This window comes from Falco naumanni, chromosome 1 (assembly GCF_017639655.2).
Source record: "Falco naumanni isolate bFalNau1 chromosome 1, bFalNau1.pat, whole genome shotgun sequence".
Classification (NCBI taxonomy): domain Eukaryota; kingdom Metazoa; phylum Chordata; class Aves; order Falconiformes; family Falconidae; genus Falco; species Falco naumanni.
In genome coordinates this window covers 47,220,569-47,248,119 of record NC_054054.1, presented here as the reverse complement: position 1 = coordinate 47,248,119, position 27,551 = coordinate 47,220,569, and the positions used below count along the sequence as shown (strand labels likewise).

General features: G+C 48.1%; 1 protein-coding gene and 1 long non-coding RNA gene across 2 annotated transcripts in view; one reads left to right on the top strand and one right to left on the bottom strand.

Moving 5' to 3' along the window:
- The first annotated feature begins 6,833 nt into the window (after positions 1-6,833).
- On the top strand, positions 6,834-13,859 carry LOC121087398. The gene is made up of 2 exons (XR_005827593.1): positions 6,834-7,262; positions 7,463-13,859. It is a non-coding gene; the product is annotated as an uncharacterized LOC121087398 (long non-coding RNA).
- Positions 12,196-27,551, bottom strand: part of NAT8L (N-acetyltransferase 8 like) — a 31,072-nt gene continuing 15,716 nt past the window's right edge. Inside the window, exon 3 of the mRNA XM_040592360.1 lies at positions 12,196-15,080. Coding sequence (XP_040448294.1) covers positions 14,713-15,080 — 368 coding nt within the window. The 3' untranslated portion in view covers positions 12,196-14,712. The remainder of the gene's footprint in view (positions 15,081-27,551) is intronic.

Genomic DNA, 27,551 nt, shown 5'->3' with positions numbered 1-27,551 from the left:
AACCTTTATTAAACTCATTAGCAGTAAAGTGAATGTAAACAGATGTGTGTAACAAGCTCTAATTTAGCGGAAGGGGAACAAAGAAACGATCTTGAGCATTGTTCCTTACCTTGACCTCATTCTTCACCTAATATAGATTTTATACAATAATATGCAACATTGCAAGCAATAGCTCTGCAGCCTCTGGCCAGCCACCCAAACGCTTACCAAATGAGCTTTATAGCCCGCAATTAAACGTGTATTAGTTTACACACAAGGAGTATTAGGCTATTGCATGTCGATGAAAAAAATATTTCTTCAGTTTAATTATACAACTTTTAAAAATAGTTTTCTAAGAATGACTTTTTGAGTACAAGAAGGAAAATAAGCAGACTTAGATATATTATTCTATATTAGCATGCTTGAAGTATGTTCAATTCACAGTTCTTACACAGCTGACATGGCCTTTTGTAGGGCCTGAGCTTCTATGCTGTTTTCCCTTAAGACTTCTTTATATCTGCGAAAAATACTGAAAATCTGTGCGGAAGCTCTGGTGACAAATCCTTTGACACTATGACATGATGAAGGAACAAACCATCTCAATGAATAATTTTGCAGTTTATTAGCATATTGAAGTGTTTCGATTAATTTTGCTTAAGTGAATGACAAAGGAACTGCTTTATCATGTACCCTGCTCATTTCACTATTATTTGTCCTGTTGAAATCTATCTTTAATTATGCATAGGCGGGGCACATTCCTAGGACCAGAGGTGTCATGACACTGATATTAATTAAAAGGCTACTGTAGAAATAGTAGATAATCATGTGATTGAGTTGTGCTTCTCAGACTTCCAGAGTCTAGGAATACAAACAATCCCTTAGGGGAAAAGGATATTTATTTTTTAGGCTACATAACTTGCAAGTGCTCAAGCTTTATGTGTGACTTGTTCACATTTGCTATGCAAACATAACATATAATAAACCTAAATGACTCAGCATGAGAGTAAGGGAGAAGGCAACAATATTGCTCGCCTCTCCAGCTTATTAGCTCTCCCAAAAGCAATGCACATAGTCTGTTGGGCTCACTTCAAGTCATCTAAACATAGGGTGCCTCAAATGATACTAGATCCTTATGTTTAGCCAGATGAATCCATGTCCATTGTATTTCTAGAGAGTATTACTATTCATATCAAAGTCTCTTGTGTTTCTGTTAGAATGAAGGTTAAAAAACAGCATCTGCCTTCCCTAAATGCAGTATTTCTGCAAGTCACAGCGAGGGAATCTTGCCAGGATGCCCAAAGTCTCGAATACTGGTTTTAAACACTGTGCAGACCTGGAGCACGAAGGGGAATTGCAGTCCTCCTCCCAATGGCCAGACTGAAGGAGTCTGTGTGTGATAATCACAGGTATGATCTCACATTTAGGAGACTAATACTGCAATGATAATAAGTTCAGAGCTAGCATCAGTGAGAAACACCTCAGCCTTGTGAAAATTTAATAGCATATCAAGGACGTTTTTGCTGCAGTTTAATGTGCCCAAGTACCAGCTGTGAAAGTTTTTGCTGCCTGGGAACCAAAGTAGCACAACAGCTACTGAAAAATTGTTATATATTGCATTTGTAGAAATCAGTTTTCAGTTTGACTTCTTTCTTTTCTTTCTTTTTTTTCAAGGCTTTTTATTTTTTCATTTGCTTAACCCTTTCTTTCAGCCCCCCATCCTTTTCAGGACACTGACGTCCCACTTCATCATATTCTATTTCAGATAATGTTAACACAGCTTATTTTTTTCTTCTGTATAACACCTACAAAACTTAATGGGAATGGAGGTAGTGGTAGGTCAGTATAATTTTCCCTGTCATTTGAATCCCATTCCCCACACTTTGCAATGCAATCTCCAGTTGGGTTCTTTCTTGCAGTGGACTCAGTGGTGGATGTATAATAGTACAGTCGTAACTGAAAAAATTCTAGCTTTGTTATAGAAATACACATTTTTATGAGTTGTTAGATGAATTGACATAAATACACAGGCTAATAATAATGAAACGTCTGCTTTAGCCCTCATTCTTGCATTAGAGAATATTTTGAACAGAAAGCTAATCTTTGCAGTGTGAAGCAGAATCACATAAAATATAATGTGATTTTTGTTTCACCCTGTGGTTAACCTCAAAGTTATTTTAGGTGATGTTTTGCTGGATATACTGCACTAAAAGGAAAGGAATAACTGCTCCTCTGTCATGCATTTGTCTCTGCGTATATCCACGATGGGATTTGCCTGCAGTGTTAGCTGGAGAACGTTTGCCTTAGGGCATCCACAGTGGCAGACATAACCCTGCTCCCACAGCATATGCCATGCAATCAGCTTTAAGAGGCTTGGCACAGAGTCTCCTGATTTTGGTTCCTCTCACCCAGCTTCTAAGATGGAGGAAAAATTTAGCTATTTGTGCAGTTTTTACATGCAGCATGAGGCCATTTTTCAAAGCTGGGATCTTTTGTGAGACCAAAGCAGTCCAAACAGGACTAACTACCCTGCAAGCACCTCTTGGATTACTCAGCTCCTCTATATCCATGGGGGGGGGGGGGGGGGGGGGGGGGGCGGGGGAAAGGAAGGAAGGAAAGAAAGAAAGAAAGAAAAAGAAAGAAAAGAAAAGCCATATCTGAGGAGAACATCCAATCCTAAATTAATTTTCTGGTGTGATCTCGGGTTTGAAAGCTTGACCTTCCCCTTTTAATGACTGCAGTAGCTCTGAGCCCTCCCAGCCTTTAAGAGCAGGAGGAGAAGCTCCTCACTTATGGGACATCAGAACAGTTGGTTCTCCACCTTACGTGCCAGGCAAAGGCCAAGAACAAGCATTTGTAACCATGTGCTCATCCCTCCCTCGAACACTCTTTGACACTGCTAGTGGGAACAGCCTTCCCTGGGATCCACTTGGTGGGTCCTGGTCCTCCCCTCGGTGCTCTGCCAAAATGTCTTCCCTAGTGCACAGTACTTAAAGGTTTTTCAGTGGTCCACTGACTTCTAACTTTTTCTTCTGCTCCTTTATATGTTCCTGAAGAAGTCACAACCTGTAAGACTATCTACTTTTTCCTTTATTTTATTTACCTTTCTGCAAAGAAGAGAACACAAAAGATTAATGTTGGAAGCCCATCCATCATACAGACCGTTCTCTCCTATACTTGAGGAACAAGGACTCTTCAGTTTAGAAGGATGTAGGAGCTTCTGTTTTTAGAAATAAGCCCACTAGTTGTAAACCGAAGTTGTTGCCAAACAATTGAATTAAAAAGATGATCCTGATTTTTTTCAAACAATTAGTCTTTACCACAGCACCAAACTTTGACTCTTTAACAACCAGGAACATCGTTCACTGTTAAGGCATTAAGGCTTTAAGCTTTGGTGAACGAATACTACCAGTTGCCTTTAAAGCCTCCATGAATGTTTGCTGAAAAAAATGATACTGCTTGTCCTTCAGCTGCCCTGAGTTCTCAGGCACAGTTAAGCTTTTCTACAGGGACGTCATGTTAGGATTTATCTCATCTTAGGTGTTTCTAGGATAGACATCTACTGCTGGGCTGGTCTAGACTCACCTTGGACTGGCCATTAATGGAAAGAAATGAGCACTTCTAGAGCATGATTCATCTGACCCTGCCTTTGACATCCATGTGAGAAGATTAATCTCTCTACAATGCTCATTCCTCTTCTGTTATAACTGACCTCAGGTGTTGAATTTACTTTACTGAGTTTGCAAATGCTTTCAAGCACAGAAAAGAATGAAAATGTACCTCAAAGAAATTAATAGGTTAATTTCTTGACAAATTTTATAGGAAATTGTATTAGCACAAATGACCATAAATACAGTCCATCTTCCTCTCATACCAATAGCTGAAATTCAAACATTTTATATGTAATTGGCAGAGCTGATGATAGCTCTACAGATTTCACCTCATAGGAAGATCAACTGGAAAATTTCGGTGGCAAGAACTGCCAGGGCCTGAATGCGTCCTGACACTAACGCGTAACAGCTGTGCCAGACTGTGGGCTGTGCGGACCTCAGGGAGTCAGGCAAACACCCTGCAGTGCCTTAGCTTGCTTGGTGAGGAGCCCATGTCAAAAGGAAGCTTTCTTTGAGGTCTTTGCTTCCCAGAGGAGTGTGGCCACACCTTGAGATGATGGGACAGTAAAAAGCTGTTTTGCTTTTCTTCTTTGGCCAGTAGTGCTGTAAGTAACTGCAATTAAAAAAGTTATTTGGGATGGGGCACCTTCACCCTTAGTGGAATACATGAGTTTTCCCTATTTATTAAAATGGAAGAGGTGGCAATTGTGGTACTTAGATTCATGTAACAGAGGCAGAATAGGGTGTTGTGAACCACGGTGACGCTTAAGGGAGCAGAGATAGCAATGCAGCAGCAAGCTCAGTGGAAGACTCCAAATAGGTGCAGGAACCTTCAGGCTGACTTCTACACGCCCTCAGCAGCACTCCAAGCAGACTCTGGCTACTGCTGGATTTAGCAGTGGCTCCTTCGGCTGAAGCCAACTAGACATGTGAGACCTTTCCGTGAGACTGGCAAGTGGTGGCAGGATATCTTGTAAAGGGGAGCTGCTGATGGAGTAAAAACACAGCCTGGAGCAGTGAGGCTGAATGTCCTGCCATGTGACCAGACCACGTGTCCCACCATGGTGAGCACACTCTCCATATTAGCTGCTACAAATGCATCGTATCCCAAACATAGCCTACTTGGCATACTTAGAAAAGCCCTAAGCCTGTACTAAAAGAAACACAGCCATGGGGCACGGTCATATAATCTTCCTTGCTGCTGGTCAGCCCTTGCTGCTGAGATAAGCATACGGAGGTCCAGTTTATGACTCCTGGTGAAGCCTAGATAACCCCTGCGGCTGTGGGGACACAGGGGAGACTGGAAGAAAGTCAGAGGCCCCCAGAGCTTGCCACAGCACTGTTTGCTCAGCCTACCTGATAGACGAAACCTAGCCAGCAGCCAGGAGCTGCCTGGGTGAGCAGTGGGCTTCTGGTGGACTGTGGTTGGGAAGCTATGGCTGGGGACCTAACAGCTCTGCCTCTTGGCAAAAGGTGGCCAGCATGGATGGGGTGGATGGTAGATAGGTGGACAGGTAGGTAGATAGAGATGGAATGTTTTGGTGGCTGTTTGCCCAAGTTAAATGCAGCTTTGTGGGATGGATGAGCTCAACTGTTAGACCTGGAGGCCTCCATCCTCTTGGGAGAGCACCAAGCCACAGAGGGGAGGCCATGGTTACAGCAGAGGGTTTATGTTGCTGGTTCGCTTTGGCTTTTTAGGAGGCATTAAGGTCTATATAGGTGGTGGGTGTGCTGGTGAGCCTGCAAGAAGGGAAGGGATCACGAGGTGCTGTCTCATCTAGAGCATGAGGCATGTGCCTGGGAACACAGGGCATGGGGGCAAAGTCCTTGTCTTTTTATCTGAAGCAAGCCACCGTGAAGGGAAAGAAAAGGAGCCCAGGACAGTGATGTGTGGCTTGTTTGTGGTGAGTTAGAGACCAATTAGCAGTTAATTGAGGCGCTTTAAGGCACACAGCACACCCACAATACACCTAAAAGTAGCAGCTTTTGTTGCTACTTTCCCCTTATTTCAGTAAAGCAGTTTTTGGGTGGTTTTTTTTGGGGGGGTAGCTATGGTATAAAGCTCGTGCACATGCGAGAACTGACAGCTGCTTCCCCCCAGACCCCCCCCGAATCCCACACCCCATCACTATCGGTCCCAGAGGTGCATTATGTACTCTTCCTCTGGGTGAGATACTGCTATCGGGTGTCTGCACATCTGGATAAAGTAGACAAGTGATAGAAGCCGGATCCATATGGCAAATGCATTAACCTTACATTCCGGATCGCTGCCTGACTGCTCAGCCCGATAACCCAGCAGGTCCCAAAGCCTCAGCCTGCACCGCTGGGAAACGACAGCACCCAGTGCCCTTGCTGGGGAGCTGCTGGGGTGATCTCCAGAGCCAGTTTGCCAGGGGTTCTTGCCTGGGTGTCCCTGAGCTTCTGGCTGGCAGGGCTCCCCCGGCAGCATTTGTAATTGCCACCAAAAACTGATTTTCAGGAACAAACATCCCCAGAGGCTGTTTCAGCAGCAATCAGTTTATTCCAACCGTACCTTCTTGGGCCGAAGCCTCCTTTCCCCTCTCCAAATCAGAGGCAAGTGCTTCCCTGCTCACCGAGATGCTCAGAAATGGCCTTGGGCAGGTCTGAACACACAAACGGTGGGGAACAGCCCATTTATGCTGTTTTTTATCTAAGGAAATGCACAAGGCTAGGGAAGAGAAAGGGGCTTGTGTGGCTTGGGGAACCCCCCACAGCTGCATCTCCACCACGAAACCATCCTCACCAACGCTCACTCTATAGCTTCATGTCCTCGGTGGCAGGAGGAGGACACCACATGGTTTTCTTTCATCCTCTGCTCCAAATGGGACATTTCTCAGGGCTATCTCCCATCTCAGGTGGGATTTTGGTAAATGGAGGCACATGGTCCTAGGTAGACCTGTGTGGCTGGCCAGGGCAGGGCAGGGTCCCATCGCAGGGCAGTGCCAGCAATGCAGTGCCTGGGGGCAGCTCCACGTTTGCTATGTGCAGCTCCAAGAAGGCCTTTTTACACTTCTGAACACGTTAGCATTAGCCAGCGAGCTGGAACAGCATGGAAATATAATCCAAGAACATGCATGACACACACATAAAGATATCCCTATTTATCAATGAAAACAGAACGAGTGGTGTTTGCTCGTGCTGGAGCGGGAGCTGGAAAAGATGCAGGCACTGTGTGCTGTGGTGTCAGTAACTTGACAGCAATACAGTTTAGGAAAAAACTGACATAAGTTTTAGATTTTATTCATTCGTACATTATTTACAGCAGTTGCTTTCATATTACAATTCTCTTTCATCTTTTCAGTTTTCACTTATAAAAAATTAACCAAATAAACCTTATATAACCAAATTTATCACAGCAGGTCTGGTTAATTTTCACAGTTACAGCGGCCATCAGGAACAGAACTTAAGTACCTACAAATCATTTGTCCAGAGCACCTCGCCTGACCCTGCCCGAGGACACCCTGCTGGCCCTCGAGAGCTGGCCGGCTCCCGGGGCTCTGCTGACGGACAATGGAAAGACCACGCTGCATCGGGATAACGCTTTGTAGGCTGGAGCTCAGCTGCCTAGAGCACACCAAGGGCCAACTCGCACACACATCTTAACACGTCCTGCCACGCTACAGAGGAACTGGCTTGTATTGATATGCCTTGACGGTATGCAAACAGCTTTCCAACAGAGCTGACTCCTGCTTCCCTCCGTGAGAAAATTGTATTAATGTATTCTATTTTTTGCTGTTGTTGAGCCCCAGTAGTGCAGCAGCAGAGTACGCTGGGGTACGAGGCTGCGGCAACGAGCATTTGCCTTCCTCTGTGTGACTCTGACAGCTCTTTCTTGTGTCTGTCTCTCCCACTAGGAACTGTATTTGCAATAACTCACCCTTAAAACTGCAGTGAAAAACCTGCGCTGTGTGAGGACTTACAACGCCAAAGAACAATTCAGGCGGAGGGATCCTACCTGGGCAAGTTCTTTGCCAAGGTGAATCCAGTCCCAGAGACCGATGGCCTTTCCCAGTACTTAATCGTGCTCCCCAGGTGCAACAGCAGCACTGATGCCAGTGTGTTCCTAACGGTATCACCTTCATTAACTGTCTCCCTGTGCTCCCTCCCACGTGCTCATTTGCTTTACAGTGGTAATTATTGCTGTTTTAAAATATGTTTGTTTTTCGTAGCCACTTCCCGTTACAAAGTACAGTACATACTATGCTGAACATAGAAAACACAAGGCTAATTTCACATTGGTCTTGTACAACGGTAAAGAGATGCAGAGTAAGAGGCTGTTCAGGGGAATCCAAGTTTCTATTTCGGCATGAGTCTAGCCTGTAACCCATGAACTAAAAAGCCACTGCCTTAAACATGAGCGGTTCTAGTAAGCAATTTAGCCCCAGTTTGGGTGGTTTGGTTTTTTTTTCAACTGACATTGGACAGTTTCCGAATACATACCACACATCTGCTTAACACTACCAAAAAAATATTTTTTTTCCTTTACCTTTACCGCATTTGTCTCAAGAAGTCTTAATTAATAAAATAACACAAGCACACAAACCGCTTAAAGCTAACGGCCCAGCACAATCGTAAGTACAACTCACAAAGCAACAGATGCTTTGTTAAACCTAATTACATTTTTTAAAAAGCAAATATACATATTACAAGTCAAAAGGACTAAGCTTTGGAGGAAAAGAAATTGAAAACAATGTTAGCTATATGTTCATTAAGCTTACATAGCAGTAGCTGCTCCTGCATTCAAACATGTTACTCGTAAATAAATTTACAGTTGCATTATATATTTGTTATGCTCTTGATCTTAGCAAGTCTATCTTCTACTATTCAGATGTTAAAAGCATATTCTCGTCCATAGCTGACCATGGTGTAGTACAAAGACAGCAGTGAACAACGATTTTAAACTGGTCAAACTCCAAATGCTGACTTAGAGCCTGTTGTTTTAAATGGTACTGAGTTTTAACTAAATGCTCTGTTGTTCACATTATGCTCTTATTTTATTTTCAATGAAAGGTACTCCAAATCACCATTCAGGCATCAGTTTTTTGGCGGGAGAGAAGCGTAATCTTTGTGCATAGTCTCTATTACTGAGGGATGCAAGAGCGCACCATTTTTTTTTCTCAAGATTCTATGTGGATCTATTTTGAGGGACAAAAAAAATAGAAAATTATCCTTTTGCATTTTAAAGCTTATTTAACAGTTTGCATCCCTTCATTTTCTTTACGTGGTACAGTATATTCCACTGCAAGACTCCAGTTAGCATGGAATTAAAATGCCTATATTAAGCTTTAAATAGAGTGCATACCAACAGCTTCACACTAGCGCTAATGAAACATGGGCTCAGAGCACATTGAAATGAGATTGTTAATTCAGAGGTAACTGGAGCTGGTTCCTACCTTTGTGTGTTTGGCAATTTGGAAATCCCTGCGGTCAGTCTCTATCCACTTGCACCTCAGCCAGCAAATCTGGCAAATTAAAAGGCAGCAGACCTGCATCATGGACAGACAAGGTTCAGCAAGCAACGGGCAGCAGCAAGGATTGTGACGAGGTTTTGTAAAACTGCAATTCCCTTGGGCATTCTGACCACAGAACTTTCTGTTCTCACAGTTGGCCACAGGAAAAAAGGGGCTTGATCCTCCCCCCAGGCACCGAGCGCTTTGCGTTCTGCTGCAGGGGTGCAGCACCGGGACCCCAACAGGCACATCCAAACCCCGACAGCCACCTGCCGGCCCTTAGTCCTGATTTTCCTACACTGGGACTATTAAATTCAGATATAAAGACCTAAAGTATCACCCTTATTTCCCATGGGGATGAATACAGGGGGGAAATGACCATCCAGGTCCCAGCCCCAGGATGGACACCCTCAGGGTCATTTACCCCTTCCATTCGTTGAAGGGTGATGCTGAAACGAGTCAAGATGCGGAGCTGGCCCTTGGGTTTTTAAGCATTTAGGTGCCTCAATCTTGCACGTATCAGAAGAACAACTTGTGCCCTGCGAGCTGTGATGCTGGCTTTGGGGGTGCAACTACCTCTGCAGCATTCCAAATGCTGGTCCTGCTCTGGTGCCCTGTGCCACCCCCATTGCACGCTGCCAGCCAGCTCAACCCTGCAGTGCTGCTGCGCCTCAGACCTGAAGAGCAAACTCACATCCTTACGGCCTCCTTATAACAACATTGAACCCATCTTGCTTCTGACAAACGTCTTTTAAAACAAGCCTGCTTCTCCCTGACGGGGTTGACTATGCTGCTAGCTCTCTTTCCACGACGGGCAGACTGAAATGCCCCACAGCCAAGGTACCCTGTGGCCACGCAACATTCCTCCTCGAGCGGGCAGTGCCCTGCAGCGCTCCCTGGCTGCTCCCCAAGCCACATGTGCCGCGGAGGCAGGAGCAATGGGCCACACAGATGAGAGCCCAGCTCCCGAGGCTTGGTCCTGTGTGTGGGTACGGCCTGCAGCATGCTCGGGGCGAGGTAAAGGCTTGCTCAGAAGTATCGTCCCAATACTGCACGGTCACAGCGAGGTAAAGAACAGCTTTTGGCTGACAGCAGCACCCCACGCTTTTCTGCATCTCACCGCAGAGATGAATTACAGCTGCCATTTCTAAGCATCTTGCAGGTGCTGTCTGCTTCACGGAGGGAAAACATGGCATGAATTTCCAACAAATACCAGTTCAAGGATTTCAAGTAAGATTAGAAACCACTTTGTTGGTTTGATTACTCAGGATTATTGGCCTGGGTCCATGCAGGGGCCAAGCTTCCCACAGAGCTTATTGCCAAATATTACATGTGCTTGAGATGCCAGGTTGCTCAGAATGTGCAGGGTGTTCCCACTCACTCCAGAGGGAATGGCCCAGGCAGTGCCAGAAAGCTGGGATAGCCCCAAGGCTGTGGACTTTAGTCATGGCAATGCTAAGTTCCCCATTTTTTCCATTTTTTTTTTAATTATTATTTTTGGACATCACATCTGGTGCCTTTTGCAGCAAGCAAGGGCTCTGCTGCAGTCCCCTCCAAGCAGAGGGCACTCGGGCAGTGCCCACTGTACAGGGGTTAGCAGAAAAAGCCGCGATGCCAAGGAGAGCTGCCAGGTGAGAAAACTGCACTCTCAGTGCCATGGCATGGCATGGCATGCAAGGGCAGTGGGCTGCCGCAACTCACCTGCACATCACAGTAAAAGCAGGTGCCTGGCACAGCTGGGGGAAGTTCCTCCACATCTCCAACATATCCTCCACCTAAATCTGAAGCAGTCTTACTAGCCATCCCATTGACCAGCTGAGGCTAGAACCCAAGAGATGCTCTGCTTTTCCCAGCACTCCAGCTAGAGGTGTCCTTGGAAGAAGAAAACACCAAAATAAAACAGGGGCATGCCCTTGCATCTCACCCTCATGTGAGTCTGTTGGAATTAAGACTCAACACTGGCAATAGGATCTCAAGGAGTTTCTGGCAGCAGGTCCAGATCACAAGCTCTTCTGGTTAGGACCAAACCCACAATCATCTTGTGCCTCTCTGCACCCACCCAGCTGCTGAACTGAAGTGGGAAGAATCAGAGGTGATGCTCAAGCCCAGAAAAAGAGGGGTGACGATGGTCCTGATGCAGAGGGCTGTGCCAACTACAGCTATCTGATGCAGAAGCAGCAAGAAGTTCCCCAAGGGGGGCTGCAAAGCCAGTACTGGGAGGCACAAGCGATGCGCTGTGGGAGCTTTTCCACGCAGCGTTGTTTAAACCAATGCACCCTGAAACAGGCAGAGAAGACAGATGGATCCGCCAAAGGCAGTTCAACCTCAACACATCACCCCCTGAGCTGCACCACGGTCTACCAGAACGCTGGCCCAGGCAGTGGGAGGCAGGCTGGATCCTGGGGGGCAGTGGGTAAACGCCACGTGGTCCTGAGCCCAGCAGCCATGGAGACCAGTGACCTTCTGGCTCCAGAGCTGAGCCTAAGCTATCATATTTAGGGAAACTTCCCATGAATGCAGATGAAACAACAATATCACTTGATGCTTTTAAGCCCAACCTTCTGTAATCCTATTCAGAGCAGCTCTGGGTGGGTGGGAAAGCAGCAATAACGCTGGAGGTCCTGGACCCGTGCCCCACTGCTACTACCGGGGATGCAGCTTTGGCAGACACACGGGCTTCCCAATAAAAACCAGTGCTGAGATCAGTGGCATTTCACCTTCTGAGGAGAGCAAAACCCAGCCTATTTGGCAGCCAGCCCTTTCCTTCAGAAACGAGCTGTCCTGACTGGAGAGCTGGGAGCAACCAGCTGGATTTCTTCCAAAAAGCCTGGTCACAAAGCAACTGGCAGAAGCGTTAAGGGAATAAATTTGCTTGGCAGCTACTGGCCAAGCGGCAACAGCTCAATCCTTATCCGTGCATCTCTGGCATCTGGTGTGCCTGGGGAGGAATGCAGTCAGCACCCCCAAAGCTGTACCTTTCTAAAGCACCTCTTCTCCAGGCAACTCAACAGGTATTACGATCAGATACTGTAATATCATCAGTTAAGATTTACATGTTTTAAAAGAAAATACTGGTAACCTGATGGTACTTCTGTGTCTGTGGGATCTGGTGGGATTTATTCCAGGTTTGGCTTTTCTGACAGGATGTGGAGTTTTATTACAAAGGCACAGGTATCAAATAAAACCAGCAACATTCTTTTAATTAAATATCCCAATAAAAAAATTAATGCTCAATTTAGGCTTTACGTATTCCTCCCTTATTAAGAGACTAGTTTTGTTTTTTTCCCCCCTCTGGAAAGGTTTTAGTGCAGTGATTATATAGCAACAGAAAAATAAACTAAAAAAGGCACAAACTGTTTTGTTTTTTTTTTTCTTTCAACTTTTGCTAACACTTTATATTTGTCTATTTTACTTCGGTTAATAAATCACTGAATGCAGCAAGAAAATATTCTGCCAATTTCTGTACACTATACAAAAACCCCTACCAACAGTACATTATTTCAGCTTCAGGAGAAATGTACAGCATAGAAAGACTTCTAAAAATATAGTGCCCCATACAGAAATTTTGTTAATTAAACTCACGGTCTCTTGCTACAGTGCCCTTCACCATCCTCATTTCCCCCTTTATTGCTGGGACACACACTGGGACTCTGCCCCTCTGGCTCCACACAGGCTGGACCAAGCCCGAGCCCAGCACTGAAGCACTGCCGGGGTTGTGCCAAATGGCTCCTTCATCCCCAGCACCAGTGCCCAGTCCAGGGCCCCGGTGGGGATGGGGCGAGCCTCCTCCCCACTGCTCTCATTCAGCATCACTGGCTGCGCCTCAGTGCTGGGAAAGCTTTTGGCTGGAGAGGAAAGGGCAGCTCCCGGAACGAGGGAGATGCAGGCAGCACCCCACACGTGGGTCCATGCCGTCTGCCCCCCGGCCGCTCCATGGCTCCTCTCCCCCCCTGCACGCCCCACGCCGCCTCCCTTCTGGGGCTCTCCTGCTGATGCTTCCATTGTGTTTGCAAGTGCAAGCGTGGTTAACACATGCTCTACCCTTTCACCAAGTTCATCATGATAGGTGGCATTCCCCCCACCCTCCCCCTGCATAATACTTCATAAAATAGTAACTTCCCCCCCCCCCCCCCCCAGGAACTAAATTAAAGGGGTTTTCCCTTTAAATGTATTAACAGAGCTGAACCCCTCCACCCACCCCAAATGAAGTGCAGCCAGAAATGGTTTTCTGTATACTTCTGATACCACGCTTTAAAAATTAAAACCTACCGATCTTCTTTTCCCCCAAGATGTAATTCATGCAAAGTTGCTATTTGTTTAAGTAAGTTATAAAAGTTGATATCTCAGGCTAGAAGAAGCTGTAGTCTTGGTTATTCTTTAGTTGGCAGGCACTGTACATACATACCGGGTACAGACACATGCCGGATCTGCTTTGCATTGCTTTTTGCATTGTACAATTCACAAATCTGACATCATTAAAGCAGTTAATTACCTTTGATGGAAGGCTGCAGTGAGGCCATCTACATTTATCAAACAAGCAGCTGGTTAAGATAAGTACGCTCCCCCCCACCCCACCCCAGCGCTCCCCCAAATGCTATTATCTGTCACACGTTGCTTCTCTGAAGTGGTTAGATTTGGTGCGCACATTAATGTGCAAATGTGTTGCCATAGGAACTGCAGCCTCCATTACGCCTCAATGACACCATTCAGCAAAAGCCAAAACTAAAAATAATAACAACAACAACAACAAAAAAAACACCCTTAAAAATAAAATAAAATAAAAACAAACAAAAAAAACCCCGAAAGGCAGCAAAGAGAGAGTCCAACGCACATGCGGAGTCTGGCCCAGGACTGCAGGTTACGCGTGGCTACAGAACAGCGCAGGAGATATTTAGGTTTGATCTTAACTTCACGCTATGGTACAATGGGGCTCAGAGTTCAGCCGGTCCGTGTCTGTGCTGGCTTAGGAAGGAGGGGGGGGATGGAGCGGAGTCGTGGTTACCGGATGCGCCCAGGGTCTCTCAGACATTTGGCAAATGAGGCACATCCAAAAAAAGTGCAACACCAGTGCCGTGGTGGCAGTGCGATGTGTTTGAGTGCGTGCACGCGCTTTCCTCTTCATGCATTGTAGCAAGCGGGTTGGGTAGGGGGGTGGGGGGGGTTGCCCCCCCACCTTTTCTTGGAAAACTATTAACCAGTAAATAATGGTAAGACGAATGCATATTTTACTTACTGGTGCATGAAATACTGAAAACTGCATTCAAGTAATATTTCTGCACTATGATGAATGCATCACTACGTTATCTTACATTTGGAAATGGAGAAGACTATGTACACCAGAGCAGTGGCACTATTTTGCAGTTAAGTTTCTGTGCTTTACGGAGGTACCTGGGAAGGAGAGGCCGCCGCTCCGCTCCGCCCCACGGTCGCAGGACTCCCAGCACCACCACCTACAGCATGCGAGGAAGGAGCGCTGCTCGGCCGGACGATCGAGCTGCACGGAGCAAACCAAGAGATGACGTGAGGGAACAACAACTCAACCCAGAATTGGCAAATGAACAGTGATGAGAAAGAGAAGGGAAATTTATTATTTTTGAAGGGGGAGAAGGAGGGGAAAAAAATAATTTTGTGTGTGTGTGTTTGGTTGGGGTTTTTTATTCTTCCCGCAGCTGCAGGCGGTAGCGGTGGTAGCGGAGCTGGAAAAACATTCTCTCCAGTAAGGAGCGCGTCATCCCCGGCAGGGCATAATGTTCGACAACACCCACGTGCTTGAACCCCAAGGACTCGTAGAGCTTGTGGGCTGCCATCTTCACGGCCGTGGTTCCCAACACAACAGAGGAGTAGTTGTTGAGCATGGCAAACTCCAGCACTTTGCGGCCCAGGGCTTTGGCAATCCCTTTGCCGCGGTAGTTGGAGTCGACGGACATGCGGCGCAGCTCCACTGTGTTGTCTTCCTCATTGCCCCGCGCTGCCACGATCCCCACCACGTTGCCATCCAGGACGGCGACCCAGAAGCAGGAGCCTGTGGGAGACAAAGCAGCACATGTAGCTGCTGGCCACCCCAGATGGGCAAAGCAGGCAAAGCACCCACTGACACACACACCGATGGCAGCCAGGCCTGGGGTCAGAAATCACCTCTCGGTCACATGTGGGGACTAAAGGCCTCCACAAATAAGGACCAAACTTTCTTTTCCCTTGTGAAACTGTGAAAGGAAAGCTCTTTTCCCAAGGAAAACGCACAGGCAAGTCACTACAAACAAAACCAAGATTCCTAGGGACAAAGCATTACAAAGTGCATTTGGCTGCCATCATAGACAGGTAACGATTCTCAGCTCCCGCCGGCACACGATGGGCAACTGCTGACCCACACGCAGTCACGCTCCCCTGTCCTGCCACTACCTTCACCGCAGCACCACTACCTTCACCGCAGCAAGTCCTGGATCCCTCCCATCACAGCACAACCCACCTCCGGCCGCTTGCTGTGTCCCACCCTGCGACCCGGCGGCAGCACAGGCAGCCAGCCCCTTGTACGCCTTGCTGCCAAACTCCTCCCTCACTGGGACTCCTGCTTCCCAGAAGCTCTGGTCTCCAGCAAATGGCTTGTTGGCAGCCCCTTTCCCTGGTGCTGTGGCGAGAGGCAGGGAGCCAGCTTGAAACAGGACAGCAGCCCCCCTGCTGGGTCAGGGCAGGCTGAGCTGGGGGAGGTGGTGGAACCTCCCTAGGGCTGGGAAATCTGTGCCTTCTGTGGGCCAGACACCAAGCCATGGTCCCAACCTCTTGTTTTTAATGATGTTGCTTTGCAGATGTGATGCAGGAGCAGGCCTGACGGCTCAGGACTCCCAGTGGCTACTCCTGCCACCTGCTTCCCCGCCCGCAAGGACCTGATGTGAAAGGCTAAATAGGTGACCACCTGGCTTGTTTCTGACCTCTCCCCTGCATGTCTGAACACTTAAGTGCATCCCCCTCTTTCGGACTTCAGGAACTCAGCACAGGACTTGCCTAAGACAGCTTCAAATAGAAAATCCAAACTGAGCAGCAAGATGCTGGTAGTGAGAAACTGGGACCATGAAAGCCAGCAGAGCACCAACAGAGGAAAACATACACACTCACCAAAAAGAACATCTCCTGTTCAGAGACAAAATCGGGCTCACCCACGCCTTTTCACCCACAGGCTGGGGTGCTCGTGGCCAGGTGCCCCTTGCTTTGGAGCTGCTGCTCCTCCTCTGCTGGTGAGTGCCAGGCAAGAGCATCTCACGAGCTGGAAACAGGGTGCTCAACCAACTCTGGTCAGAACTACGTAGAGTTTCAGCAAGCAAAATGAGCCCATCTTTAACTGCACCCCAGCACCGGTCAGCAGGCACCCCGCTCCAGGAGCGAGGATGCAGCTTAATGAACAGACTGAGAACAAGTGGGCAGGGGGCTCGGCACTGCTGCTCTGCCACGGGGCAGAAGGCTCGGTAGGACAAATGCTGCCTTCAAGAGGCCAAAGCAAAACCCAATCTAATCAAAGCCCAGCAGCCTGAAGGACACCCATTTGGGCTTGGGGTGAGCAAGCCGGTGTCGCAAGCGCTCCAACCACAGCCCCCGTTATGAAGCTCAAATAAAACCAGACCTCACTGGAGAGAGGGACCAATGCCATCCCATCCCTCTGCTCATACTGGCCAACAAACATTAAAGCCAATGCGATTAGAAACTGCTGTAACTCTGGAGTGTTACAGCATCATTCGGCCCCACCAGCAAGGGAACTAAAAAACCCCAACAAATAAATGAAACTCAAGTAACAAATTGCTCAGGTCTTAACTAAATACCTTTACAGAAAATCCTGATGAAGGGAAAGTGTCTTCACCTGAACTGAAAAGACCAGTGTTGTCAGCACAGAGCAACTGCAGCTTAGCTTGTATATTACTTAATTAACATCCAAGAAAGCCATTATTCAATTATAGCAGCTAATGAGGGGCACTGACAGGTCTCTGGCCAAGGAGGAAACGGCTCACTTTCAGTGCTCAGGAGGAACATGGCTTCATCCAGAGGAAGCGGATCCCATCACAGGAGAAAGCCCTGGTGTGGTGCAACCTCCTTCCCCAGTGCTAAGCAGAAGAAAACATGATTTGGGCAGCAGCTCCATCTTTAGCATCAGCCCTGCCAACCACCCCAACCCAAATGCATGGCACATCTCCACAAGGACCGGTGTAAAACAGCCTGGATGGGTGCTCAGGAGTGCATGACACCACCGCCCCTGCAAAATACCAGGGGGGAATGAATAAGGCAATGCTGAGTCCTTCATTACTGGAGGACGGGACAGCATGGGGTGGCAGGAGGTGCCTCCTGGGCTGCTGCCTGTGGGACAAATGCATCTTGCGTCTTGGCAAAGCCATCAGACAGCTGAAGTCTTCTGTGCTTCCCTGCGGCACAGCCCAGCTGCCGAGGAAGAGCTGGGTACAAATGAAGCGTGGGGAACCAGCTCAGGTTCAGCCCAGCACACCAGGCTCGTCCCCACCTTCAGAGCGATGTGCAGCTTCAGTGACATTCGCCTTTGTTCCCACCCTGAGCAAGTCATTATGCTGTCGTTATCTAGGTCAACAGCTAATTTTTAAAACACTGGGACCCATCTTGACCCATTTATCAGGAGCAGTTAAAGACGTCTCTCCTCTGCTGCCGCGTTGACAGTACGGCTTGTTCCCCTGCATTCACTTGGATCTCAGAATGTAATTTATTCAGACATGACCACAGATGAAGACCTACACACGCTGAAAACCAGCAGCCGCCTTCCTTCCGAATACAAATCGTGGGGCTGAGAGCTCGCTGTTCTGCAGCACCGTTTTTAAACTGCTCATCACGTGGCGGCTCTGCCCAGCCCACCCCCCCAGCCCATCCATCACGCCTCTGGCCGCATGGCAAGCACACCACAAAATCGGGGCTGCAGTGAGCCTCAGCTCCACGTGCACAGCCACCAATTTCAGCTCCCGTGGTGTAGTCCAAAAAGGGGGTTCATGAGTCCCCCCATGTCTGGGGAGCAGAGATCCCCCAGGGGCACACGGTGCCATCCCTAGCACCCACCTAAGGCAGCCCCAAAAAGTGCCACAAAGCAGCCATCAACCAGAGCCCCCCGCGCCACCGCTGCAGCCCTCGCATCCAGCCCTACGCACAGTAACTCCTGGAGCTGCTTCTTCAGCAAGTCTGTCTTGTTCTCCTCAAACCAGAGGTAGCTGCCCGGGTTCCTCTTGGCCCAAGGTTACACGATTGCCTCCCTGATTGCTTCCCACTTTTATTCCTGATTTTCCCTTCTTAGCAAGCACCTCTCCTCTGTGCCCACCAAGACCAAGAAGCTGCTAAAGCTCACTCAGCAACACTTCCCACATTTGTAAAATGGCACGTTTCTAGTATTTTTGGGGTTTCTGCCTATTTAAAACCCAAACCTGGACATGCCTGCCACAGCAGAGCCCACAAGGCCCCTTCATACCCCCAGCCCCCTCCACCTGTCCTCCAGGATGGAGGTTGTACCCTCACCCCCATCCACCCTGACCGGGACTGGCCCGGTTGCAAGCATCATGATAGCAAACCCACACTCCTTGTTAGTTTTTACTTACAACTTTAAAGCTTAATTATAATGATTTTGAGTTCAACGTGAAAAGAAATAGTATCTGGCACATCTCCCAGTGTGTGTTGTGCATGCAACGCTTATAATTAGCAGCAGACAGGACACATCTGCTCAAACAATGCAAGCTGTATTCGGCCCTCGTTTACACCAGCACCATCAATCCCCCAGACTTTTACCCTGTTGCCCACCTTGTGCCTGCATCTGCTCCTGCTCTGAGGATCACCAGTGGCCAGATCCTTCAGCCTGCTAAAGACACCTCAAGCATCCAAAGGTGGCTACAAGCCCAGGAGCAGCTGTCACCCCTGGGGTTATCAAACCCCTCCTTCCAGGGAGCTGCATCCCATTCGGATGTGGATTTGCTACCAAAAGCTGTTTTGGAGTCCCATTACAAGCTACTGACCTTGGGCTGAGACCTTCTCTCCTCTGGGCAAACCCTCCAGTTTCAGAGCAGGAACCCTGAAGGACTTCAGTTTGCTTTTTACCTAAACGCAACACGTTTTCAGCAATGCTAGCCACCTGCAGCTCCACACCATATCCATTCTTCCAGCAGGAAGCTCCAGAACTCTGGAGCAGGGTGGAAGCACCGTGTGAAAACCACCCCACGCTGCCACCCCCCAGGGATGTGGGGTTGTCTCTGCCCCATCTTTTCAGGGCTGAGAGGACTGACTCAGAGCCTGTCTTGTTTCTACACTTTTTCACACCTAGGATGAAATAAAATTAACTTCATCTCACCTGTCAGTAATGAGCAACAGCCTTGTTTGGAGCGCTATTAATAGCAGGAGCTGATGTTTTACTCTCACACCGCTATCTGAAAATAATCACCGCTGCAAAGATAAACACAAGCCCTGACGGCTACAACTCTCCTGTGGCACTGCCTGTCTCTGCCTTCACTCTCATCTGCCTCCATCTTCTGGGCTTCCCCTGTCAACTTATCACTGCAGTCATCCAAAGCCCTTCCAGTTCATTCCAGTTCTTTGTGGATGTCTTGCGTTTAACTACAACTGCCCCGTGAACACCATTCTGGAGTACCGGAGATACTGGCTGCAGGCATTAGCTGTTTCCAGCCAAACATCCAGCCTCTTCGCAGCACCATCCCTGCAGAGTCTCGACTTCAGGAACTCACAGGCAAAAGCCATAATAAAGGAAGAGATTTTTTATGATGAGGACGGCGAGACACTGGAAGAGGTTGCTCAGAGAAGCTGTGGATGCCCCATCCCTGGAGGTGTTCAAGGCCAGGCTGGATGGGGCTTGGAGCAACCTGGTCTAGTGGAAGGTGTCCCTGCCCATGGCAGGGGGGTTGGAGCTAGATGATCTTTAAGGTCGCTTCCAACCCAAACCATTCTACAAAAACAACCCCACCTTGGGATGCACATATCTATGAAAAAGGCAAAAAAATGGCTGCGATGTGCATAACAGGGAAGATGATTTTGGGTTGCTCATGCTTCACAGGAAGGTCAGACATGGTTCCTCAGCTGATGGCACCCAGGGCCTGAAAGCACACATGATGACAGTGTCTTTCTACTCTAAATTTAAGGATGATTACCAGCTTTTGAAGACCAAAACACAACGTTCCTTCTAATCCGCCCACCCCTCTCAGTCAGCACAGGCTGCTCTCGGGCTCCACATGCCGCTGCTGGCCGCACACCCTGAGGACCTCCCTGGAGCGGTGGCACTGCGCTGGCCACTCATCCTCCACCCAAAGCACCCACCACTCCTGCCCAAGGAGGACATGCCATGCGATCCCCTGGCCATGCTTGCAAGCCTCCTCTCCCGCTCTCCTCCACCGTCATAAGCTGCACAGCTCTCCCCCACGCAGCCAACAAGGATGGTGGGTGAAAATAAATTCATTTATTTTTGCTGAAAATTCTTCTACACCCTTTGGCAAATAAAAGGCCGGTGGGTGGATGGGTGGAAAGATTGGAGCCAAAAGCAATAGCAGAGTACTGCTAGGAGAGGTGGAAAATGAGACAGCAGCCTTCCGCACCAGCATGAGTCCTACATGATTGACTACAGCAGGTGCCCACAGCCTTCCCAAGTCCCGTAGTGCTCCAGGACCGCTACCCTGAAAACCAGAATTTAACAGTAGTGTGTTGCTCTGGAAAAACAAAGCTCTGTCTGCCAGGTACCTTTAAAATCCACTGTTTTCTAGTAAATTCCAGTATTTCCACAGGAGCAAGCAAATCTCTGCTACCCCAAAATGTCCAGAACTCACAGCTGGGTCCCCCCCAGTGCCAGCAGCCGCACACTGCGGAGTGAGGGGCTGAGCCAGGTAAAACCTATCCCTGCTTCCCTGGGGCTGGAGAGAGGACAGAGCAGCTCCTGCAGCCACGGCTTGTGCCAGTTTTGCATGGGTGGGGTCACATCTCTGCAGGACAGAGTCTTCCTTGGAAGCTCAGCACTGGGCAAGCCAGCTTCTTCCCTCTTTTTTCAAGGGTGACACTGCTATCTCCCACAGCTGAGCTCCTGTTAACTCTTTGAGGGTTATTTGTGGAACATAATTTCCAGATAGGCATGCAACTTGTCAAGGCAACATCCCTTCAAGCACAGACTGTGATTTTCAGTTCTGCTTTAGCATGTCATAGCGATGCAAATGGGAGCAATTCCCCTCCCTGCTCAAAGCTGTCCCAGGTGATGTCCTCAGAGCATCATCCAGACAAGGAGACCAGCAGAGCTGCTCAGCAGCTACCACCACCACTGCTGGGAACCTGCCAGGCAAACGCCAGCTCCTCTGCATGCTTACAGCAGAGCCAGGAAAGCATCTGATGGCTGGCCACCATGAGAAAAGGAAGCTGCTATTAAGAGAAACTCTGGCCAGTCCCCCAGAAATTAAAAATTAGGAACCTGCATCCTTGGCAGGGATGTGATGTGCAGGTGTCAGCTCTAGGAAGGGCGAGGGGGCTGCCCACAGGCTCGGTGTGTGTCTTCAAGGCTTTGCTGGGAGAAGCAGCACCCGCGTAAGGCACCCCTCCTGGATTTTCCCCCAGACTGCCATGAAGAGACAAAAGGAGAAAAAAATAATAAAAAAAACCCAAACCCAAACCAAAAAACCCAGAAGTCATCCCTGTGGTTCCCACAGAACAAGAGCTGCAATTGCCTGTGTCCCTTGCTCTTAAGATACCTACATAAAAGCTTGCTCAAGTGACAGGCTTGCTAATCCTAGAGACCCAAATGCCCCCAGACTCCTCCCTGCAATGATGCACGGCAGCACAGCCCGGTGCAACACCACCGCGTGGAAATACCAGGACAGAGAAAACGCACCACACTCTTAGGTCACGAAGCTTTAAAATATTTGCCCTTGAAGTCACTTGTTCAGCCTCCTGCGTGAAACCTTTGGTGTGGTTTTGGCGAGAGCAGCAGCCCTTTCTGCCAAGCCGGCGTGGTCTGAGCGAGGCAGTGCAGAGGGAACCTGGGGGCACCCCGTGCTGGACACAGTGCTGGGCAGTTACTACTTATTTATACATAACCGGCTAAAAAGCCCTGAAGTTCAGCGTCTCGCCTCAGCTCCTGCCAGCACTATTTATATACGTTGCTTTAAGCGAGACGGGCTTCGTGCGGCAGCAAGTGGCCAGAGCCCCCGCCCCGAAGCTGGCTGTGCCACGGCTGCCTGCTGCCGATGCCCTCACACCTCTGCCCTTTCATCCCGGCTGGGTTTTGAAGAGCAAGCAGAGGAACTCATCGCTTGAGGCAACGCTCCCTCCTCCTTCCCCTCCCCATCCTCAGCGAAACCCGCGGCACACCGGCCGAGTTACATCAACATCAAGGGAGAAAGGAGGCTTTTCTGGGGAGACAGCAGCTGCCGTGAGGGGAATGCTGCCGGCGGGAGGGGTCCGGGCCATAGCTATGGCACATCGCCTGCCGCCCGGCCGCAGCCACGGGCAGCTTGAGCACAGGGACTAACCAAGGACAGGCAACAGCTGGACCTGCTACTGACTGCAACTGCTCAGCTAGCCGGGCCGGGGAGGGATTTATTTCCGTGTTTATGAGGCACATTATTATCCTATTATCTCTCCTTACTTCCATCTTGAGTTTCTTTCCCTTCCATCTTTCTAGCTCCCCTTAGCTTCAAGCAGGGCTGTGTAACAGCTCTCACAGCTTCTGCTAATAATTCTGCACTTCAGTTAAAAGGCATTCCTGGAGGGCTGCTACAAAATAATGGCATTTCAGAGTAGTTTATGGCCATAGAAACCAGGTGAGATGCAAGAGACCCTGACTCTGACACTCCTGACACCCGTGAGCATCCCTTTCCACTAGACAAGGCCCAGGCACGGGGGAACGAAAAATGTCAGGGACACACAGGAATTATTCATGCATGAAATTAGAAATGCTGTGGGACCCCTTCTTTGCCATAAATAACTCCACATAACCTACCACTGCAGGATTCATTGCTCCATTATAAATAATTCCCTGCTGGAAGAGCACAGGGCAGCACATCTATATGCCGGGGGTGGGTGACACCCCCTGATTCATGGGGCGTCTGGGTAGCAGGCAACGAGATCACCTACACAGCATGAAAAGAGATGGATGATTTGGTCCTGAACAACCATCTCAGCTACTTCTCCATCTACCTTCTCTTCCATCCTTGCTAGCTTTCACCTTTGTTGTTGCTACTGAGGGCTGAAGCTACTTGCAACCGTCTCTAAGCTCAGACAAAGCCTCCAGAGCTGAAAGCAGTAGGAGGTCGGTGGGATGTGGCATCCAGCATTCAACCTGCCACTCTGCCACAGCGCGGTTCCACAAGCAATTGCTACCAGAAACACCATGACTACGACCCACAACAGCAATGGGTCTCAAACTGCCCCAGGAGATGGGAATTCAGAGGTGGCCTCTGCAGCTGATAAACCTGAGCATAAAACGGGACACAGGGGTGATGGTGGTTTGGACTGCAGGCAACGGCTGGCCTAAACTTCTGTGCAAAGCCAAAAGCATATTTGGATTCAGACTGTTATATGCCATAACATGCCACCACTGATAAACCTGGAGCAGCAGCACACGCTGCACAGGTGATGGTCCCACCAGGAGGTTTTGCTACAACCCAGCTTTACCTTCGCCTGGGGTTGAAAAGGGTGGTGGGGTAGCAAGTTAGAGTACTAGTACAAGAACTGACTTTCTTCAGTGCCTGCTCCACACTTCCTGATGGAGCTGATACATCCTCAAAAGCACCCAGCTACTTTATCACTGGTATTCCGTTTTGGGGCGTCACATCCCCTGGAAAACCCCTAAGATGCTGACAGCTAGCTACAGTTTACTTTCACTCTAATATTTGGACCGGGGAAAAGCAAAACACATTCTGCAGCAACTGGACTTCAGAAAGTGGCCAGGTTTGGTCCTAAACAGCATCTCCTGCTGTCACTGCTGGTGATGTAATCCAGCAGGCATTTCTAATCTTCTTAAAACCTTTGCTTTAAAGCTCACCCTGTTCCTCTGAAGCACCTATATGACAGCTCCTACCCATGTACCTTACTACTCTAAAGCTTTAGGAGGATGCAGCCAGGATGTCTGGATCAACACAAGCCGTTAGCGGCCGTACCCTGTGTCAGTACTTCACAGGTAGATTTTTCAAGCAGGCTTCAGTCCTGCGGGGCCCAGAGTGTCACCAGCACTAGGGGAGCTCAGCAAAGCCCCAGGAAGTGCTCAGCACATCTCAGGAACAGGTTTTGATGAGACAGCTGAAATCCAGGCAGTGCTGCAGACGGGGTAAAGACAGCCCTTCCAGCACATTTCAGAGGGTGCTATATTAAGAAGCGTAAGAGCAGGACTTTGAAATCTTGTATCTGGCTCTTTTTGCTGGCCGTGATGCACCTTGAAAAGCAAAGACTGTAATAAAGCCAACATATAACAACTGTTCAAGAAAAAGCTGCAAAAGCAGTTATGGGGGATTAGAAGTACCCTGGTTATCAGGGTGTATTTAGCCTGGTCCATCGCTCTGCTCTCCGCTATTGAAAAGGAGGACATGCTACAGAGAAAGGAGAGACAAAACCACCAGTGTAGCGATGGGGGTCTACCTGCTGGGTCATCAAGAGAAAGCACAGTTTGAGAAACCAGGCATTGTCTGTAGTTTTTGCATGTGAGCAATTGTTATCGATAAGCAAAGAATTAAATAGCTTAAAGGAGTGGATAAAGACTAGAATATGCGATTTTGGCCTGGCATTGTCCTCAGGACTAACTGGATGATGAGTCCCAGCTCAATGGAGCTGGCTCAGCAGAACAGACTGGGCTGCACAAATGGACAAAACCAGGAAAAAGTATTTAAAACACTTTCAGAGTAGGTATTCCCTATGCATCCAAAATCCACACTAAGCCTATCAACTGCAGTGTCAGACCTTAAGTAAACCAATGTTTTAGAATTTAGACTGGTTTTTAGTTAAAAATTTAAAGGAAAAAAAGAAATCAAGCCCCTTCTGCGAGCTTTGCTAGCCTGCATCCTCCCAGTAACTGCTCCAAAAGACTGATGTGACAATCAGCTGCTCGTTAGTTAAATTAGTTTACAAGATTAAATGTGTTGCTGGTTGTGTTTTATGCCAGCTCCTTCAAAGGACATTGTTAAGGCTCAGTCTCCATCTTCTACATCAATCTTTTGCTATATGGATTTATTGCTTTCAGAAAGGTACTGAATTTACATTACAGCACTTTCCACTTCTAAATACTGAAAAAACTGGAAAATCTAAAATTATTGGATCTTTTAGAATTCATTACTTGCTGGCTGACTTCTACTTCATATGCATTACTATAAAAAGCCACTGAGCAATAATCATCAAATGACTTCCCTTTAGCTTAGCAGTTGGCCTAGCCATAAATCATATGGGGAAAACTGATAGAATCGATCTTATTTTCGCCATCCATCATTGCTCGTCTGGCCTAAATTTAGGCAAGACTCCCTCTAGTTCAACAGAAGTGCCTGTATCTACACAGGTAGTGCACTAAATGCTTCACAGCAAAGAGAGAAACTAATGTTACATTTACTTTAGGTTAAAAAATAAATGCAATTCTGAGCTTTGCAAAGACTTCCAAGGAGTTTTATGCTGCTCTAACCGAGGTCAACCACTTTTAAGGCGAGTCACTCTCTGGGAGAGCCCCTGTTCTGCAAAAGACCGTGTACGTCAAAAGCCTACACAGCTCATTGCAAAATTTAGCCTGGAATAAGGTAGGCAAAATGAATTGCACCCAAGATTTAGGTTCAAACTTAAGGTTATGGTATAACGATGCGTTAGGACAGAATAACCCATCTATGTGTGCAAGCTCTTTAAATCAGAGTCAAAAACAAGGCTGAGAGGTGCCTGCCCTACCTTACCAGCCGGATCACCCACCTGTAGTGAAAAGGGGGGGGATATCTAAAAACATTTACATATTTAAAACATGACAGATAAAGAAAAGCGAAACCTACCAAGCAAAACATGCTCCCAAAACAGGACTACATTGCTTACATTACTTTTAGGGGCATCAAGGACAGCAGAGCTGGGAATAGGTTACCTCTGGCAGGTAACCAACTGCAATTTAAAGCATATAATCCCAATGCATAGATAGGATGGGGCTCCCTAAGTGCTGGAGCAGATGCTGACCAATTCAGCAGACACCCCCAAATCTGTGTCTGTAAAGCAGAGGAGTGACAGAAAAGAGAACTGAATGTTGTGCCATTGCTAAGTCATGTAAAGGATGCATGTACTCAGACAAAACATGCTGCATGGCATGTTTCAGTGTTTCTGAACATTAGGGTTTTTTTCCCCTTAGCCCATTCCTGCTGCCTTCACAAGCCTCTGAATGAGGCCTCCACCGCCACGGCAGCTGACAAGCAATAGTGATGAGCAGCAGTTAGCAATATTTATGGTGCAGAAACACGGACCAGAAAAGTCTCACACCCCAAGGCAGCTCCTCTGCTTTCCTTCCTGGGGCGTACCAGGAACTGATGGACAGGGACTGCATGTCATTAAATGTTGCATGGCAAGGAGAAGCTACCATGATACTCTCCTCACGCTAATGATAAATGCAACTCTGCTGCTCTCAAAGCCTTTATTTCTGCAGATTCCTACCTTGTTGCTAACACAGTGAGTTAAACCTCCCTGACCTCTAGCTTTCTATTGTACTAATAATCTACAGAAGTGAAATAGCAGTCACAAGGAGTTATATTTTCTCCGAAACCATGGTGGAAAATGCATTACTTAACGTGGAGGAAGACATCAGAAAAAAAAAAAAAAAAAGAAAAGGTTCAGGGCACTGATTTGGTACAAACTACAGGCTGAAGTCAGATGGTACATGGCTTGATCTCCTTGAGTCTATTGCAAGCAATAAATAGTTCTTCCTATTTCTAGCACAGCAGATTGAAATGGTGCTGCACACATACCCTTCCCAGAGCTGAGGCAATCCAACAAGGATGCCAGTTCTAATCAGTTGGGACCAACCCACCCCACTGTATAACAGCACATGAACAGTCACCACCTGCCACACCAAGATGAGCCCGCAAAATCCATTGCAATGGATTGGGAAGAGCTCAGGAGGTAAGGAGTGAGGGTGGTAGCGAAGCACAGCTAACTACCTCTGTCTTCCCCAGACGCTCGCCAAGGGTGCTTCTTGCACTGCTCCTGGTGCCCACACTTCTCACCAGGACCAATTCTGTCTGAACTGTTAGTATGAACCCCCCAACCAAGAGGTCAAACCTATTCCCTTAACCTCTGTGTGAGGAGTAGATGACCAAACAACAGAGGGACTGAAATGATAGTAAAGCTGATAAGGAGAATCAGACTTGGGTCGACCAACCAAACCCACAGCCTCTCTGCCCTGCTGTCATCGAGGCAGCACAGTGCTGCTGCAGAGATGCTCATTTTGGCATGGAAGGTGATGGGGGGAAGCAGTTTCCACTCGCAGCATGCCAAGAAACAAGGCCTTTCCCTTGGAAAAGGGGCA